General features: G+C 40.6%; 3 protein-coding genes across 3 annotated transcripts; 1 reads left to right on the top strand and 2 right to left on the bottom strand.

Moving 5' to 3' along the window:
- Positions 1–1,951: 1,951 nt before the first annotated feature.
- Positions 1,952–3,371, bottom strand: vkorc1 (vitamin K epoxide reductase complex, subunit 1). Its single transcript, XM_079577567.1, has 3 exons — positions 3,082–3,371; positions 2,605–2,714; positions 1,952–2,443 (listed from the first exon to the last, which is right to left on the bottom strand). The coding sequence occupies exons 1-3, from the start codon at positions 3,273–3,275 to the stop codon at positions 2,232–2,234; spliced, it is 516 nt and encodes a 171-aa protein (XP_079433693.1). The 5' UTR covers positions 3,276–3,371; the 3' UTR covers positions 1,952–2,231.
- A 425-nt stretch (positions 3,372–3,796) lies between these two features.
- Positions 3,797–9,221, top strand: mapk7 (mitogen-activated protein kinase 7). The gene is made up of 7 exons (XM_079577565.1): positions 3,797–3,897; positions 4,677–4,930; positions 5,000–5,165; positions 5,250–6,733; positions 7,202–8,244; positions 8,321–8,451; positions 8,914–9,221. Exons 2-7 carry the CDS (start codon positions 4,681–4,683, stop codon positions 9,059–9,061), a joined length of 3,222 nt encoding a protein of 1,073 aa, XP_079433691.1. The 5' UTR covers positions 3,797–3,897; positions 4,677–4,680; the 3' UTR covers positions 9,062–9,221.
- Positions 9,222–9,508: 287 nt separating this feature from the next.
- LOC306978873 (serine protease 27) lies at positions 9,509–11,774 on the bottom strand. The gene is made up of 6 exons (XM_079577566.1): positions 11,647–11,774; positions 11,368–11,480; positions 11,195–11,271; positions 10,435–10,706; positions 10,161–10,321; positions 9,509–9,821 (listed from the first exon to the last, which is right to left on the bottom strand). The coding sequence occupies exons 1-6, from the start codon at positions 11,693–11,695 to the stop codon at positions 9,567–9,569; spliced, it is 927 nt and encodes a 308-aa protein (XP_079433692.1). The 5' UTR covers positions 11,696–11,774; the 3' UTR covers positions 9,509–9,566.
- Positions 11,775–12,973: the final 1,199 nt, after the last annotated feature.

Below are 12,973 nucleotides of genomic sequence, written 5' to 3'. Positions count from 1 at the left end.
ATTTAAAGTGCTTAATAGTCGCACATTCTTTTAGCTTTTCATCCAGTTTATTCCATAGTTTTACACCACAGACTGTTATACACATACTCTTTTTTGTTGAATCTACTTTTGGGTATTTAAATTTCCATTTACCTCTTAAATAATATGCACCATCTCAATCTTTGAACCTTATTTGAACATTTTCTGGGAGCACTTTTTGTCTTGCTTTAAAAATGACTTGTGCTGTCCTAAATTTGACTAAATCCTCAAGTTTCAAAATGTGGCTTTTATGAAATAAAGGGTTTGTATGCTCTCTATAGCCAACCTTGTGCACTATTCTTAGTGCCTTTTTTTGTAAGATGAATAAAGGTTGTAAAGTACTCTTATACGTGTTTCCCCAAATCTCACAACAATAAGTCAGATATGGAAGAATCATTGTATTATACAGGGTGAGCAGAGTTCTTTGATTGAGTATACTTCTTGTTTTGCTTAAAAATCCAATACTTTTAGCGATTTTTGTTTTAATATAGTTGATGTGTGGCTTCCAGCAGATTCTGCTGTCAACAATCACACCCAGAAATTTATTCAAACATACTTGCTCAATTATTGTATTATTGATTTTTACATTTACTTGGGGTATTTCTTCACAGTTTCCAAAGATCATTAGTTTTGTTTTGCTTAGGTTTAAGGACAGTTTGTTCAGCTCAAACCATTGTTTGAATTTATTCATTTCTGACGTGATTAGACTTTGCAGCTGCAGCACATTTTCGCTAGAACATAGTATATTGGTGTCATCCGCAAAGAGGATACATTTGAAAAATTTTGACACTTTGACAATATCATTAATATACAATAGGAATAAATAAGGCGCTATTACTGAACCTTGTGGTAGTCCACAGCTTAATTCCAGATAAGAGGATTTATAATGACCAATTTGAACAAATTGCGGCCTGTTCCTTAAATAACTCTTAACCCAATCTAAACTAATTCCCCTGATACCATATCTTTCGAGTTTGCCATATAGAATATTATGATCAATGGTATCAAATGCCTTTTTGAGGTCAATAAATATACCAGCTGCAATCTGTTTATTGTCAATGCAATCTGTTATTTCTTCTATTAATTCCATAAGTGCCGTTGCCGTTGATCTATGTGTTCTAAAACCATACTGACTGTTGTCAGTATGTACATCAAGGACAAGGCTCCAACAGATGACGTGCTCAGTGAATGTATATATATATATATACATATACATACTGTAAGTATGTCTACTTTGTCATCAGAGATACATATCATTTGTTGCACAAATTTACAACATTAACACAACACAAGAAAAAGAAGTTAATTTCAAACTTTGCCTTCTGTAAATAAAATACTTTATGTGGCTTTATAAGCACAGTGAACACTTGTGTAAACTGCAGACTAAAATAGTGTACCTGGATGTAGAGCAAGTATCAAACATAAACCAGATATTCTAAAATAGAATACCAAAGTTTTTCATCTAAATCTGACAAAGTTAGACAGATATAAATCACAGCAAAGTAACAAGTCACTGCAAATACTGGAGATAATGTTGGACAACCCATATAATAAAACTTTGTGCTTGGCTCCATCTGCTGGTCTGACTGCGCAATTTCTGGCTTTAATCATGGCGAAGACATCTGTGCAGTATTGAGAGCACACCTTGGACCAACAATATCTAATGTAGATCTTCATAAAGGAAATCACTTTATTTATTTTTATCACATGCCCTGTCTGTTCTTACAGATCAGTCTCTGTTGAAGTCCATATTAAAGACTCATCTCTTCAAACTGGCTTTTACCACCTTGAGTGCACTGATTTATGCCTAGGACGTAATAATTACCCGTCTATTTATGTCAATTACTCTGACAATTGTAAGACACAATTGTTTCTCCTCACAATAACATGACTGAAGTTACTATACTTTTTTAATTATAATTAGTTATTTCCGTCAAAATGAATCGGAGGCTTATAATAACATTTTAGAATGTCTTCTGTTGTAGTGAAGCTTAAATCATTGACAACTGGGTTGAGTTGAACACGTATCACTTCTATTCAAAGAAGCTTCTTCTTAGCCCTTGAATGTCACATTCTGACCACACAGAAGCTTCTGTGAATAGAAGCGAAACGTTCTCAACCCAACCCAGTCCAGTAGACGATTTAAGCTTCACTATGATTGAATATATCCTGGACAAATGTGAGCCTTCACATACTACATTTCTTCTGTTGCTCTATTCAGTTTTCTCCCTAATTTCATCCAATACTTTTCTTCTCTTTAGATTAGTGAAGAGCAATGCGAAGTTGATAACATAAGTTGACACACAAACCATGCAGAAATCCCCCAGAACAAAGACTAGAATAGATGCAAGATACAGCGACCCGGCCACAGACACCCAAGAGGCCATCACCAAGATGGCTGCATTCTTCTGAGATTGTGACAACCCTGAAAAAGACAAACTATTAGTATATCTTCTAAAAGGAAATACAGAGATAATATGGATACACTGCAACATGTACAGGTCCAATTTGCGTTAGCTCATGAAAGTCTGCAATCACATTTTTGTCTTTACCCCAACATTGTAATTTGCAGAATGACATACTGACCCAGTCCAAGCTGTAGAGAGTAAAATATGATGCCAAGCACACTGTTCGGCTGGTTCAGAGGACTGTCATGGCCCGCAATGATCTGGACTAAACCAAATCCACGTCCCCACCTGAAATTAGAGCAGAAACACACATAAACAAACCAAATCTAGGTTTGTTAATTCTTTATTATATGTTAAAAAATAGTTTTATTTAAGACAGTTCTGACAAAGCTTTCCTCAAATGCAGGATAACAAATGGTATGAATGATTTACAGGATGTAATTTTAATACAAACTGTATGTGAATTGTATATTACTCATGCATTTAGCCTGTTCATATTGCATCGTTTGGTATTATGTTGCAATTTGGCCAAGTTACCAACACAAGTGGGACAAACACTGCGCAGGCTATAATTATGGGAACAACATTCTCGTGCAGGTATAAGCCAACATTGTAGCGCCAAACTATTAAAACACAGGCAGACCAGGTCACCTACCTGGAGGTAAAAACTTTGGAGCAGCTAACATACTGTCCTAAATCACACATCGCTCGATAGTCTGGATTATTTTCCCGGGACAGCTCGACGTGGAGAGCGTAGATGGACAAAATAAACCCAAAAATGCAAAGAAAAACACGGGCTTTCCTCTCCCACGTAAGCAGCCCTTTTAAACCAGCAGCAGCAGCAGTCATCTTTTATCTAAAAATAACTCAGCTTAGTGTGAAAAGCTTGAAGTTGTCTCTATAGATGGATGAAGATTTGGAAGGGCACAGCTCATGCAGTCTTCGTTAACGTGTCCAAAATCCCACAGAGGTGTTAGGTGATGTATCTTCACTTTTCATTGGTCAGCACGTTTTTTACGGTGTTTCTGATTGGTTGGCGAATACAGATGTTGCGCCACTGAATAAACAGTGGACTTTGATCTGTGAGAGAGATTTTTTGGATTTCATAGTGTTTTGAAACGTTTTTGTTGTTACTTTGTGAATACACAGCGAACCTTTTTTTTTAAGTGCTAAAGACACATGATTTAATGATTTCTTTTTTGTTTTTGTTTCCTTCTGCTTAAACCACGAACTGTAAAATGCATCACAACCTCCCCAAAACAAGCCAAGTGTTTTAAGTTAAGCCCCGCCTTTCGCAGAGATCGACGCCACGATTGGTCAGTGTATGAAAGTCCTCTCCACCTCATTGGTTCTTATCATGTGGCACTCAAACGCAACGCGGAAATGTACAAGGAAGCGGTGGACAAAAACAAGATAGCTGAATTATAGCTGTATTACAAACAAACAACGGATCATGTGGTTGGCGTGCAAGGTAAAAACTCTTAAACTGTCACGTAATACGTATGTTTACCCAAGCTCGAGAGATTCATTTTAAAGGTAGAAAACATGCCCGCATGATCGGTTCATAGACAGCATTGTGTTCAGGTAATGAACCTACGCCCCTGCGTCAAGTGGCTGTAGTGTGTCTTTTCCCCTGCGAGTCATAGTTATTTCTCACTGGGTTATCGAAAAGGCTGTTCTAAAAAACTCTTAACACACACTTCTGTGTTGTCCTTAGACAACATTTGAGCAAGAGCCACAGGTTTTCGTAACAGGCCTAACGGTATTATGGCTGGTTACGCCTCACGCCTTGTGCCAGAGTTTGATCACCATTCCTTAAGTAATATTCATGTTGCCATCATTGTTTCTCCGTGTTTATCCTCAACATTCAACGTCATCGTGTCACAATTAATTATCTATTTATAGATATTTTTAATTGTGTATTAAATTAAGAGAATGCACAGTATTCTTGAATTTTCAGTAATAAGATATGACTTTAGTGATCCCACATTGAAGAAATTAACTTGTAGAATAATAACATATAATAATATTAAGTGTCAATAGAGCATATGACATTTATTATTAACTGTAAACTGTCGACATGACTTGAGTAATCCTGTCCTCACACAATGTTTACAAGATTTCAAAACTACCTCTCCATTTACAACATCAGTGTTGTGTGTGTGTGTGTGTGTGTGTGTGTCTCTTGGTAAATACACTTGAAACTACTTTACTCTATGTATTAAATTATTTAATTTCTTTTCTCAACAGAAACATGTCAACTAAGGACAGAGGAGAAGACAAGAATGTTCAACCCAAGGCCATGTCGCCCGAGAGAATGGACAAAAATAGAGAAAACACAACATGCACGAGCACAGACACCAGCACAACAGCAAAGAACCTGGCTCTGCTAAAAGCACACTCCCTCGATGTGAAGTTTGATGTTGGTGAAGAGTATGACATTATTGAAACGATTGGCACTGGTGCATATGGGGTTGTTTCGTCCGCCAGAAGACGGGACAACGGTAAGCATAATGTGGTTTCATCATTTTAATCTTAATCATTCAATGTGTAGAGTAATATACCTTTTACAGGTCAGCAGGTTGCAATAAAGAAGATTTCCAATGCCTTTGAAGTGGTGACAAATGCCAAACGAACTTTGCGAGAGCTGAAGATACTGAAGCATTTTAAACATGACAATATTATTGCCATCAAAGACATTCTCCAGCCCAACCTTCCTCACTCTGCCTTCAAATCTGTGTGAGTATTAATGATTTTGGAGCAGATTTAACCCAGGTGTAATGTAATCTAAATCTAGTATTGTTTTATTTTTTACCTCTGCAGGTATGTGGTACTTGACCTCATGGAAAGTGATCTGCACCAGATTATACACTCTGGTCAGCCTCTCACACCAGAGCACACACGATACTTTCTATACCAGCTCCTCCGTGGCCTTAAGTATGTGCACTCTGCCAATGTCATCCATCGGGACCTCAAACCCTCCAACCTTTTAGTCAACGAAAACTGTGAGTTGAAGATAGGGGATTTTGGCATGGCCCGGGGCCTCAGCTCTCACCCAGAGGAGTCTCATTCATTTATGACTGAATATGTGGCAACTCGTTGGTATCGTGCTCCAGAGCTGCTTCTCTCTCTCAATCACTACACGTTGGCCATCGACTTGTGGTCTGTGGGCTGTATTTTTGCTGAAATGTTGGGGCGCAAGCAGCTGTTTCCAGGAAAGCACTATGTCCATCAGCTCCAGCTTATTTTGTCTGTTTTGGGTACTCCTCCGGATGGTTTGATTGGTGCTATAAGGGCTGACAGGGTGCGATCCTATGTCCAGAGTCTTCCATCACGCTCTGCAGTGCCCTTGGAAAAATTGTATCCACAGGCAGAGACAGAGGCTTTGGACCTGTTGAGAGCCATGTTACGCTTTGACCCTCGAGAGAGAATAAGTGTGACACAAGCACTGGAGCACCCTTACCTGTCCAAATACCACGACCCTGATGATGAGCCAATTTGTGTGCCAGCTTTTGACTTTGAGTTTGATAAGCTTCCAATGAACAAAGAACAAATAAAAGAGGCCATTTTGATGGAAATTCAAGACTTTCACCGCAATAAACAGAGCCGTCGTCAGAAGCTGCAGTTCAAGCCTTTAGTAAAATCAAATATTAGCCAATGCAATACTCAGGTTACAACTGTCACAGCAACTATGGTCCCTGCTGCACAACAAGCCAGCACAGTTAAATCTCAACAGGAACGAGCACCAGCAAAAGAGAGCCTCACATTTACAAACCAAATGCAGACATTTAATAAGCCCAACTCTCTTCTAGAAGCAGTGCCAGCTCATGTGACACATAACCTGTCTCTCCTCACAAAGACTGAGAGTGGCCCAGTTGACGTGGACATGCCCAGTGCCAGCTCAGATAGCGGCCAACCAGAGACCATAGATCTGACGACTCCAGTGTCTAATCAGGACGCTGCACCAGAAACTATGAGAGACAATGAGGCACAGGCGGGACTGGCCAGCAGCCAGGCCTCGGTGACTCAGCCCACCCAGAGCCAGTCCATGACCCAAGCCCCCACCTCCATTTCTGCAATGCCAGCATCAGCACTCGCGCCTTTATCCACCACTGTGCCTTCACTGTCTCTGTCGGCCGCACAGGCGCAGTCTCTGTCCCAGTCCCTCTCACAATCACTGTCCAAGAACAGGCCTCTACTGAATGCAGGAGAAGGAACCAGAAAAGAAGGGGCAATTTCAGAGGACACAAAAGCTGCACTTAAAGCAGCCATTTTAAAATCAGCTCTTAGAAATAAAGCCAGAGGTGGTAAGTTCGCCGTTGTTTCAAGTCACGATAAAAAACTTGCAGTTAAAGGCACACTGCGTAACATTTTTGGATTATACGGTCTCATATTTTGTTAACATTTCCATGGAGACAAGCTGGAGACGTCTCCACTCCCAGTAAAGTTGCAGGTCAGATCATATGAGAGATGAGCCGCTGACAGCAAAGACACTTAGTCAATTTTCAGATATTTTTCGACAATAAAAAATAAAAGTAAAGCAAATTCTGTTTATTGGGTGAAATGTTACGCGGTGTGGCTTTAAGGTTTGTTTTGACCTAAATGTAACATAACTTCATTTGATAGACATGAAGCTATTTCCCACATCTCCTTTTAATTATCCATATTCACAACATCCATATTCAAAATGTATTTTCAGTTTTAGACAACACGAGTTGATATATTGCGAAGATACAGAAAATGAGGTAAATGTTGTAAAATTGCTGTATTTGTAGATGGAAGTGCAGCTCTTCAGGGCATTGATGCTGGTGCAGGTGTGTCATCCGCCTCATCCCTCTCGGAGTCGCGGCGGCCTGTCACTGCCCAGGAGCGCCAGCGCGAACGCGAGGAAAAGAGAAGAAAGCGGCAAGAACGGGCCCGAGAGAGGGAGAGAAAACTGAAGGAGAAGGAGCGGAAGGAGGGGAAGCAGGGCGACTCGCTGGGTGGCGTCCTGCTCAGCGACAACGACAAAAGCCTTCTGCAGCGTTGGACAAAAATGATGGACAGTCGCAGTGATAAATGTACCAACAATTCTTGCAATGAGGGGACAAAATCTAAAGAGTGCAATGTGAATTCTAGCGTAGCCATGAAGAACAACTCTCAAGAAGCACTGAATAAAACGGACACAGAAGTCATGAAGATGCCGTCCCATGATCAACTCCTCACTCGCGTTAAACCAAACCAGGCGGTGGTGTTTCAGCCAGCAAGCACACAGCAGCCTCAGCTAATGTTCTCCATCGGGCAGAGCAAGCCACAACAGGACGTAGTGGTTGCTGTTACCGGAGGAATAGATTTGGTAACGGTCTCTGGTGGCTTTGTAAAGAACTCTGTTAAGCCTACGAATGCAGGTGACGAACAAAGTAGTTTCAAATGTATAGGAATTTGGAGCGATTCACATTTAGAATCAAGGCCATCGCAGCAACAAACAAACAGAATAGCACAACCTCCAGCGCCAAGCTTTATTCAAACACATCGTCAAAGCCAGACGGAGACGCCCTCTCAACTGCTGCCTCTCGAAAGTTTCCTGAGCAAAGCATCGAGCGCCCGAGAAACAAACGGGAATGTCAATATCTCCATCCAAAGTACGATCCCCACACATTGCAACAATTCAAGCAGAAACGCAGGCAACATGGAGAAGCTGTGTCCAACGGTTGGAGAGAAAGCAGGCTCGCTCGAGGTTGGTGGTCATCAAAGCATGGGGTTTACGGATACAGGCCAGCCGGGTCCATCCACTGCACCGGACATACACACTGTGACCCTGCAGCTGTCAAAGTCTCAAGTAAGTGAACACATCAAGCCGTCCGATGTGAATAGAGCATTGTGTAAATACATGCAATCGTTTATTCGTCCTTTAGGTGGAGGATGTGTTACCCCCAGTCTTCTCAGTCACTCCGAAAGGCAGTGGGGCGGGTTACGGCGTGGGATTTGACCTTGACGACCTTTTGAATCAGTCCCTCACTGATCTGCAGCACTGTGACCGGGACAGGTGAGATCGCAATGAACAGGACCATGTGCTTTTGTTATATTTCTTTTCTTTATTCACACTTTCACAAAACACATGGGTCAATTTTTTGACACCCTCCTGCTAATTCATCAGCTAGCGCTACAAACATTTTCATTTAATCAAACAAATGGCAACACACTTTGATAGTTTGGCTCAAAAATGTTCACTAAATTCATTACAAATTACAAAATATAAAAAGAAATGCATATGATAATATTCAGTAGACACAATACATGTTTACATCAGTTTGAATTAATTGGAGGCAGTGTACATTTGTGTTTCTACAAGCTTTCAGTCGTCCAGTCTTGTTCCATTGCGACAAAGATTCCAAAAAAGTGCTTGTTTTGTAGAATGTTTGTCGAAAGAAAATCACCGCTTGATCCGTTGGCATGTTTTTTGTTCATTATTGTCAATGGAGTAATCATCGTTTCCCCTTTGATTCAGTTTTGATTCCGCGCCTCTGTCGGCCTCCCTCCTTTCGGACTGGAGCGAGGTTCACCGCATGACTCCGGCTGATCTGGAGTCTCTGCAGCAAGAGCTACAACTGGGCTCCCCCATGATCCTCTCTGACACAATCCCCCCTGACGCCTAATTCACACTTCAATTGACTATTGTGTATGTGTTTTGTATGAGGGGAAAAAGACGACCGACTGAATGCCTATAGGACATTAACAGCTAGTTTTTTTAAAATTGAAATGCCAAGTTATGTATTTTAACCATTTGACATGCCACACTGGCTTAATAAAGCATTTGTTGAACTTGTCAATTAGTTGTGTCATCTCCGAACTTTATTACGATATGGCCAAAATAAATGTAGATGTTATAGTCACACATGGATTGTAATGATTTATAAAATTATTAAAGAGAAATAATATGTGTTTATTAGCTATTTTTTATTTTTAGAAAAACATTTGTTCATAATTTCAATATAAAACACAAATCTACAAAATTTTTGTTGGTCTGAAGCCATATAGATTGCATTACATTTTGTAATAGCTTCATGTGCGAATTACCAAAAAGTGAGCAAGTATCTTTTAGTCCTGGCGGACATTTCTCCTTCTTTAGCCGGTCTAAGAATATCCATAGTTCACGGAGTCTTATCTGTAAAGGATGGTCAGGAGGGTGGTGAGGCAGCCCAACAAGACCAACAAGCTTCCACCCCAGATGTGATTACCTCGGCCGTACAGCTGCACCTCTGGCAAAGTGCTGCGAATGAAGCTGGAGTAGCTGGTCATTCTGGAATAAACTCCAGGCTGGTTTTCATGAGCACAGCCCAGTCCAAAGCTTACCACGCCTGCCTGCACCCACGTCCCATTAACCATCTGGCACACGAGGGGTCCCCCAGAGTCGCCCTGGAGAGATAAACACACAACATGCTGTGAGCTCAGGTTAACAGGCTACAGGACCATAGTGCTTGAATGAAACTTTCCTTAATACTGTACACACACACACGCAGAATAGTAAGAGTGAGTAGCAAAAAATAAATGCTATATGTGCTACGTTGTGACTTATTTTCATGTGGGCAGCAGTAGGCTACACTTACTCCTTAAACCTATACAAACATGGAATGGCAACTGATGCTGACATTCACATTTTTATGTATTATGTACATTATTATCTGTCCACAAATGAATTGGGCTGAAAAATATCGGTCTTCGTTCAATCATTTTTTGATTTTAATTATTTAGTACCTGGCAGGAATCCTTGCCTCCCTCCTGGTATCCTGCACAGATCATGTCGTACAGGATGTCGATTTGTTCCTTTGGGTTCAGGCTGTACATCTCCTGACAAGAACTCTGGGACAGGATTGGCACTTCAACTTCCTGGAGCGTCCCTACCCCAGAGAGAGGGACTGAAGGGGAAGAAAATGCGTAAATTTTACATTTCATAAACAACTTTTCAAAGTATGCCCTCACAAATCGCTAGCGACTATAAAAAGATATCATAAACATACAACTTCCTCACCATCGTTTCGGATGTTGCCCCAGCCCGTCACATAGCACGGCATGCCACTGGGGAAGAGCGTCCCAGAGGCAGGCAGGCACACAGGATGGACATAATCCGACCAGGTGACCGGAGTGGACAGCTGCACTAAAGCAACATCCCTCCCACTGTGGGGCTCTGTGTAACCATCGGCAATCACAATCTGCCGCACACGGTGGGAAGACTCGTGCGCATTCCAGCCATTGAGCTGGTGCCGTCCAACGTATATGGTTAATGAGCCCAAATCTGAGGGACTGAAGAAACAAACATACACGGATAAGTTGCTTGACGAGCAAGTGTAGAATCAAAGACTGAAAACTCTAACTAGAGTAGTTTACGTTGGGGCGAAAGACAGATTTGTTTCAACATAATGCAGCCTGTAGGGATGAGGAATGGTTAAATTATTGAATTGGTTTTAAAAGATAATATCACATACTCAACTTACAGATGTCAAACGTTTATCAATAAAGCCATAGTCTTCTATAAAGGCATTTTCTAAGTCTTTTTTTTAATTTCAACCCAATTGTCCTCGACATCTGACATTTGATCCATTTAATCAATTAGAAGGTTCTTGGGTTCCCAGACTTTTCAAGCTGCGACCCCCAAATTATCATGCACACATTCCATAAGATCAAGCAAAAACATTTAATATCTAGCATGTATTTACATGTATTTACAAAATCTCATTTGACCTTAATTCATAAATATATAGGTTTTCATTATGGGTCCATGGCTTACTTACTTTGGAAAGCAGTGAGCAGCTGATAGGACCCAGTCCTGAGCAATGATAGAGCCTCCACAGATATGACCATTACTTGACTGGATGCAGGGGAGAAGAAAGCCACGTTAGCGTCCCGTGAATGAGATGTATATCATCCCCACCACAAGATAGTGACTAAAAAAGGACTGGCCTACCTGTATGTCCACCTGCCACGGCCATTCCCCCGGTGTGGCGTCGACCCCTCCCACAATCCTGTTCTCTGCAGCGGGTGGTCGGCCACAACTCTGAGCAGAGCCCGGCAGAATACCTACATTTAATCACATTTCACAAGCACAAGATGTCATAAATAACCACCCACTGAATCATAGACCATTGAGTAAGATGGAGATGTAGAAATCAAAGTAGCTGTTATTATAAAAGCTTTTTAGCAGAGGATCAGAGGAGAAAATGGCGAAAAGGAACCTGTGCCTCACCTGAAATGATCCAAATCAAGAGAAATGGGAGAGTCAAAACCTCTTCCATTATCGCAACAAACAAAATAATCCCTTGTTCTATCTACCCAGCAAAGGCCCGCTCCGAAACTCGCGGATCAAGAATCAGCTGTTATATCTGTAATCGATACTAAAACATAAGCCACTGTTAGATGAGATTCTTCACCCGCGCCTTGTTTAAAAAGTGTTTAGTTCAAGACGAACAACGGTGTCGATAAATTCTTGGAAGACAAAGTGCTGCTACCTGCGCAGGGCTCACCTTCGCCCAATCAGATCACTTGTCCCGCCCTTCGTCAGCAGCAGCCAATAGCAACCGTGAGAAAGAAAAAAAACGAAAGACAGGCTAAGTGAGGTCTGTTTTCTGTTACTTTCTGCTGAACAGGCTAATAGGCAGGGCCTTTATCTCTGGTTTAGGTCTGACTTTTTTATCCTACACTTGGTTCTGCAGTTGGACTTTTAAGCCTTTAAAATGTCTCAAATCTGGTAGGTAGCCTATATGCGATCCCAAATAGGCCCATGCATTGTTTGCTTTCTGTTTAGTTTTTAACTTAGACAACAAATGTTTCCTTGTTACTTAGGCCCATTGTAGGCCTATACATGCATTTCCTGTGATGTCATCAAATATGACGTTCCAGATCTAGATCAAGATCAAATCAGGCCTAAAGTTGGTCTAAAATAAACCCTGAATTACGACTAAATTATATCTAAACCATGTCTAAACCAGAAATAACTTAATTACAATATGAAGCATAGCGTAAATGAAAGTATCTCCAATTAAAATGAGTGATCTCTAAAAGTGCAGATGATCCTGAGTGTCACATGAAGAAGCCCATCATCAATGGGATTCAATCAATGGGAAATTGTTTCAGATATTTCAATGTTATTTTCAAGACGAAGTTAATTTAAGTGATATTTTGTAGTAAAGTAATTTTAGCTTTATTTTGAACTCAACACACAACAAAATCCTATTTAATCTGTATTTCACTTTTGAATATAAAGGACAGACTTGAGGGGTAGGCGAGATTAACCAAATTTAGAACCACTGACTCTTCTAGATTTTTTATGCAAATTTTATTTCTAAATATTTTATTAAACAGGCAGCTTTATTTGGCAACATTTTTTCCAGTGAACATCAATTAGGCCTTCAGTATACGTAGGGTTGTTAAACCCGACAAAAAAGTTTTGATTTGTTATTCTAGTCTTGCTTTACTCCTTTTAGGGCTGAAACAATGAATCGATTAATCGACAACTAATTTATTATTGAAATAGTTGAAAACTATTTTAGTAATCGATTAATCGTTTTCTGGTT

This window comes from Gobius niger (genome assembly GCF_951799975.1).
Source record: "Gobius niger genome assembly, chromosome: 19".
NCBI lineage: Eukaryota > Metazoa > Chordata > Actinopteri > Gobiiformes > Gobiidae > Gobius > Gobius niger.
Note: the sequence above shows the minus strand (reverse complement) of the source record. Positions and strands in the feature narration are given on the sequence as shown.

Excerpts from the sequence above, each read along its gene's own strand:
- vkorc1 (XM_079577567.1), bottom strand. The coding sequence starts at position 3,275 with ATGACTGCTGCTGCTGCTGGTTTAAAAGGGCTGCTTACGTGGGAGAGG. Across the intron at positions 2,715-3,081 it reads TCCAAAGTTTTTACCTCCAG|GTGGGGACGTGGATTTGGTT; the intron begins GTAGGTGACCTG and ends CTCTAATTTCAG. Across the intron at positions 2,444-2,604 it reads CTCTCTACAGCTTGGACTGG|GGTTGTCACAATCTCAGAAG; the intron begins GTCAGTATGTCA and ends TGTCTTTTTCAG.
- mapk7 (XM_079577565.1), top strand. The coding sequence starts at position 4,681 with ATGTCAACTAAGGACAGAGGAGAAGACAAGAATGTTCAACCCAAGGCC. Across the intron at positions 5,166-5,249 it reads CACTCTGCCTTCAAATCTGT|GTATGTGGTACTTGACCTCA; the intron begins GTGAGTATTAAT and ends TTACCTCTGCAG. Across the intron at positions 8,245-8,320 it reads TGCAGCTGTCAAAGTCTCAA|GTGGAGGATGTGTTACCCCC; the intron begins GTAAGTGAACAC and ends TTCGTCCTTTAG.
- LOC306978873 (XM_079577566.1), bottom strand. The coding sequence starts at position 11,695 with ATGGAAGAGGTTTTGACTCTCCCATTTCTCTTGATTTGGATCATTTCA. Across the intron at positions 11,481-11,646 it reads CTTGATTTGGATCATTTCAG|GTATTCTGCCGGGCTCTGCT; the intron begins GTGAGGCACAGG and ends GATTAAATGTAG. Across the intron at positions 11,272-11,367 it reads CGTGGCAGGTGGACATACAG|TCAAGTAATGGTCATATCTG; the intron begins GTAGGCCAGTCC and ends CCCTGCATCCAG.